We start from the raw sequence: 2,500 nt of genomic DNA on the forward strand, positions 1-2,500 counted from the left end.
GAGAGAGAGAGTTAATCAACCCAAGTACCCAAAACTCCCCCACCCACCTAACACCCCCCTCCCCTCCCCCCCACAGGGCAGGAGGCGTGGCTGAACCACACCTCCCCCGACGACCCTCCGCCAAACCCAGACGAAGACGGGAACCAGAGCACAAACGCGGATAAAGAGGACCAAGAGGAAGGGGCAGACGAGGGAGACACACGCGAGGAAGGGAGCCTGGGCGAGGGCCAAGTGTGGGCGTGGGTACTCACTGGACTGGCCTTCTTCCTCGTCATGATCTTGGCCCTGGCACTCTGCACGAGGATGAAGCCCCGGCACGAGGTCACGTCCCACGGCGACTACCTGCCCTCCATCGGCATCGTCAGCCACAGGCACATTCCCGAGACGGGGGGGCGGGAGGCAGGTGAGAAAGGGGGGGGGGAGGCGAAAGAGTGGAAAGAAGGAAGGAGGGAGAAGGGAGGGGGAAAGGGGAAAGGAGGGAGGGGGGGAAGGGAGAGGGAAAGGGTAAAGGAGGGAGGGGCGAGAAGGTAGGGTGAAAGGGGAAAGGAGGGAGGGGGGAGAAGGGAGAGGGAAAGGGTAAAGGAGAAAGAATAAATATGGGAAGGATATAGGAAGAGGATGGGGAAAGGGGACGAGAAGGAGGGGAAATGGAGAAGAAAGAGGGGAATGAATACATAAAGGGGAAGGGAATAGAAGGGAAAGTGAAATGGAAAAGTTGGAAGGGAGAGATGAGTGAGAAAGAGGAAAGGAGGAAGGAATTAGGAGGAGGGAGACTGGGAGAAAGAGAAGAGGGGTAAAAGGAAAAGGAAAGGGGAAAATAGTAGGGAGGAGAAAGGAGATAAAAGAGGGGAGAGGAATGAGCGGTGACGTAAGAGAAATTGTTATGAAATGTATTATAGAAAATAAATATATGTATATATACATATAAACAGTTTAATTTGTATCCAATGAAGTGATCTGTATTAGTCAAGTCAAGAGTAACCTTTATGCCAGTATAAAAGGAACGAATCATTATTATGTTTGTTATTGATACTATTGTCACTGTCATCATCATCATCACCATCACCATCACCATCATCCATCACCATCATCATCATCGCTATCATCATCATCACATCCTCATTATCACCATCATCATCATCATCACCATCATCATCATCACTATCATCACATCCTCATTATCACCATCATCATCATCATCACCATCACCATCATCATCATCACTATCATCATCATCACATCCTCATTATCACCATCATCATCACCATCACCATCCTCATCATTATCACCATCATCATCATCACATCCTCATTATCACCATATCCTCATTATTCCCATCCCCAACTCTACCAAACAGCCCCATCCACACCACCACCATCACCAACCCGATCATCATTACCATTATACCATTACCTCTTTACCATTTATATCTTTCCCCCAACAGAGGAGATGAGCGAACCAGGCTCTCCCACCATTCCCGCGACGGTCATCAACCACAAACTACCGGAAGAGAACGACCATTCAACCAAGAAACTGTAAGGGAAAGACGAGGGAAAAGAAGATGATTAATTTAAAGAGAAGATGAAGAGGAAGGGAATAAGAGAGAGAGAAAAAACAAAAAAACAACCAGAAGAGAACGACTACTCAACCAAGAAGCTGTAAGGGAAAGACGAAGGAAAAGATGATTAGTTTAAAGAGAAGATGAAGAGGAAGGGAATAAGAGGGGGGGGGGGACATAGGATGAACAACAGGAAGAAAACGACCAGACACGAAGCAGAGAAAGCGAGTGGGAGAAGAAAAGCGAAGATCATTTTTTTTTTCCAAAGAGAAGAAGGTAAAGAGGAAGGGAATAAGAGGAAAATCGTGAAAAAAATGTAACAGTAAATAAAAGAGAAAAAAGTAGAAGAGAAAAACAAAGTAGGAAGGGAATAAGAATGTACGATAGAATATCAAATAAAAGAAAGAGAAAAGTAGATAATAAAGTGAAGTGAATAAAACTGGGAGAAAAATGATAAATAGGTGGAGAATGATGGTGAAGAGGAATAAAGAGGGCGGCGATAATGATAATGATAAAATAAGTAGCGGTAATGATAGTAATGATAATGATAACGATGATGACGATAATGATTATAATGATAATGACGATAATGATAATAATGATAATGAACATAGTGATAATAATGATAATGACGATAATGATAATATGATAATGACGACAATGATAATAATGATAATGACGATAGTGATAATAATGATAATGACAATAATGATAATAATGATAATGACGATAGTGATAATGATGATAATGACGATAGTGATAATAATGATAATGACGATAATGATAATAATGATAATGACGACAATGATAATAATGATAATGACGATAGTGATAATAATGATAATGACGATAATGATATAGATAGTGATGACAGAGATGATAAGAAGAAGAAAAAGAAGAAAAACAACAACAGTAGATTGACCCCCACCCCCCCCTCCCAAA

At 42.5% G+C, this 2,500-nt stretch overlaps 1 protein-coding gene across 11 annotated transcripts in view; it reads left to right on the plus strand.

The window, feature by feature from the left end:
* LOC125039567 overlaps nt 1-1,723 on the plus strand; it is a 31,799-nt gene extending 30,076 nt beyond the window's left edge. For all 11 annotated transcript variants that reach the window (XM_047633650.1, XM_047633653.1, XM_047633646.1 and 8 more), the window contains 2 exons: nt 77-403; nt 1,445-1,723. In XM_047633650.1, coding sequence (XP_047489606.1) covers nt 77-403; nt 1,445-1,539 — 422 coding nt within the window. In that variant the 3' untranslated portion in view covers nt 1,540-1,723. The remainder of the gene's footprint in view (nt 1-76; nt 404-1,444) is intronic.
* Nucleotides 1,724-2,500: the final 777 nt, after the last annotated feature.

This window comes from Penaeus chinensis, chromosome 27 (genome assembly GCF_019202785.1).
Source record: "Penaeus chinensis breed Huanghai No. 1 chromosome 27, ASM1920278v2, whole genome shotgun sequence".
Classification (NCBI taxonomy): domain Eukaryota; kingdom Metazoa; phylum Arthropoda; class Malacostraca; order Decapoda; family Penaeidae; genus Penaeus; species Penaeus chinensis.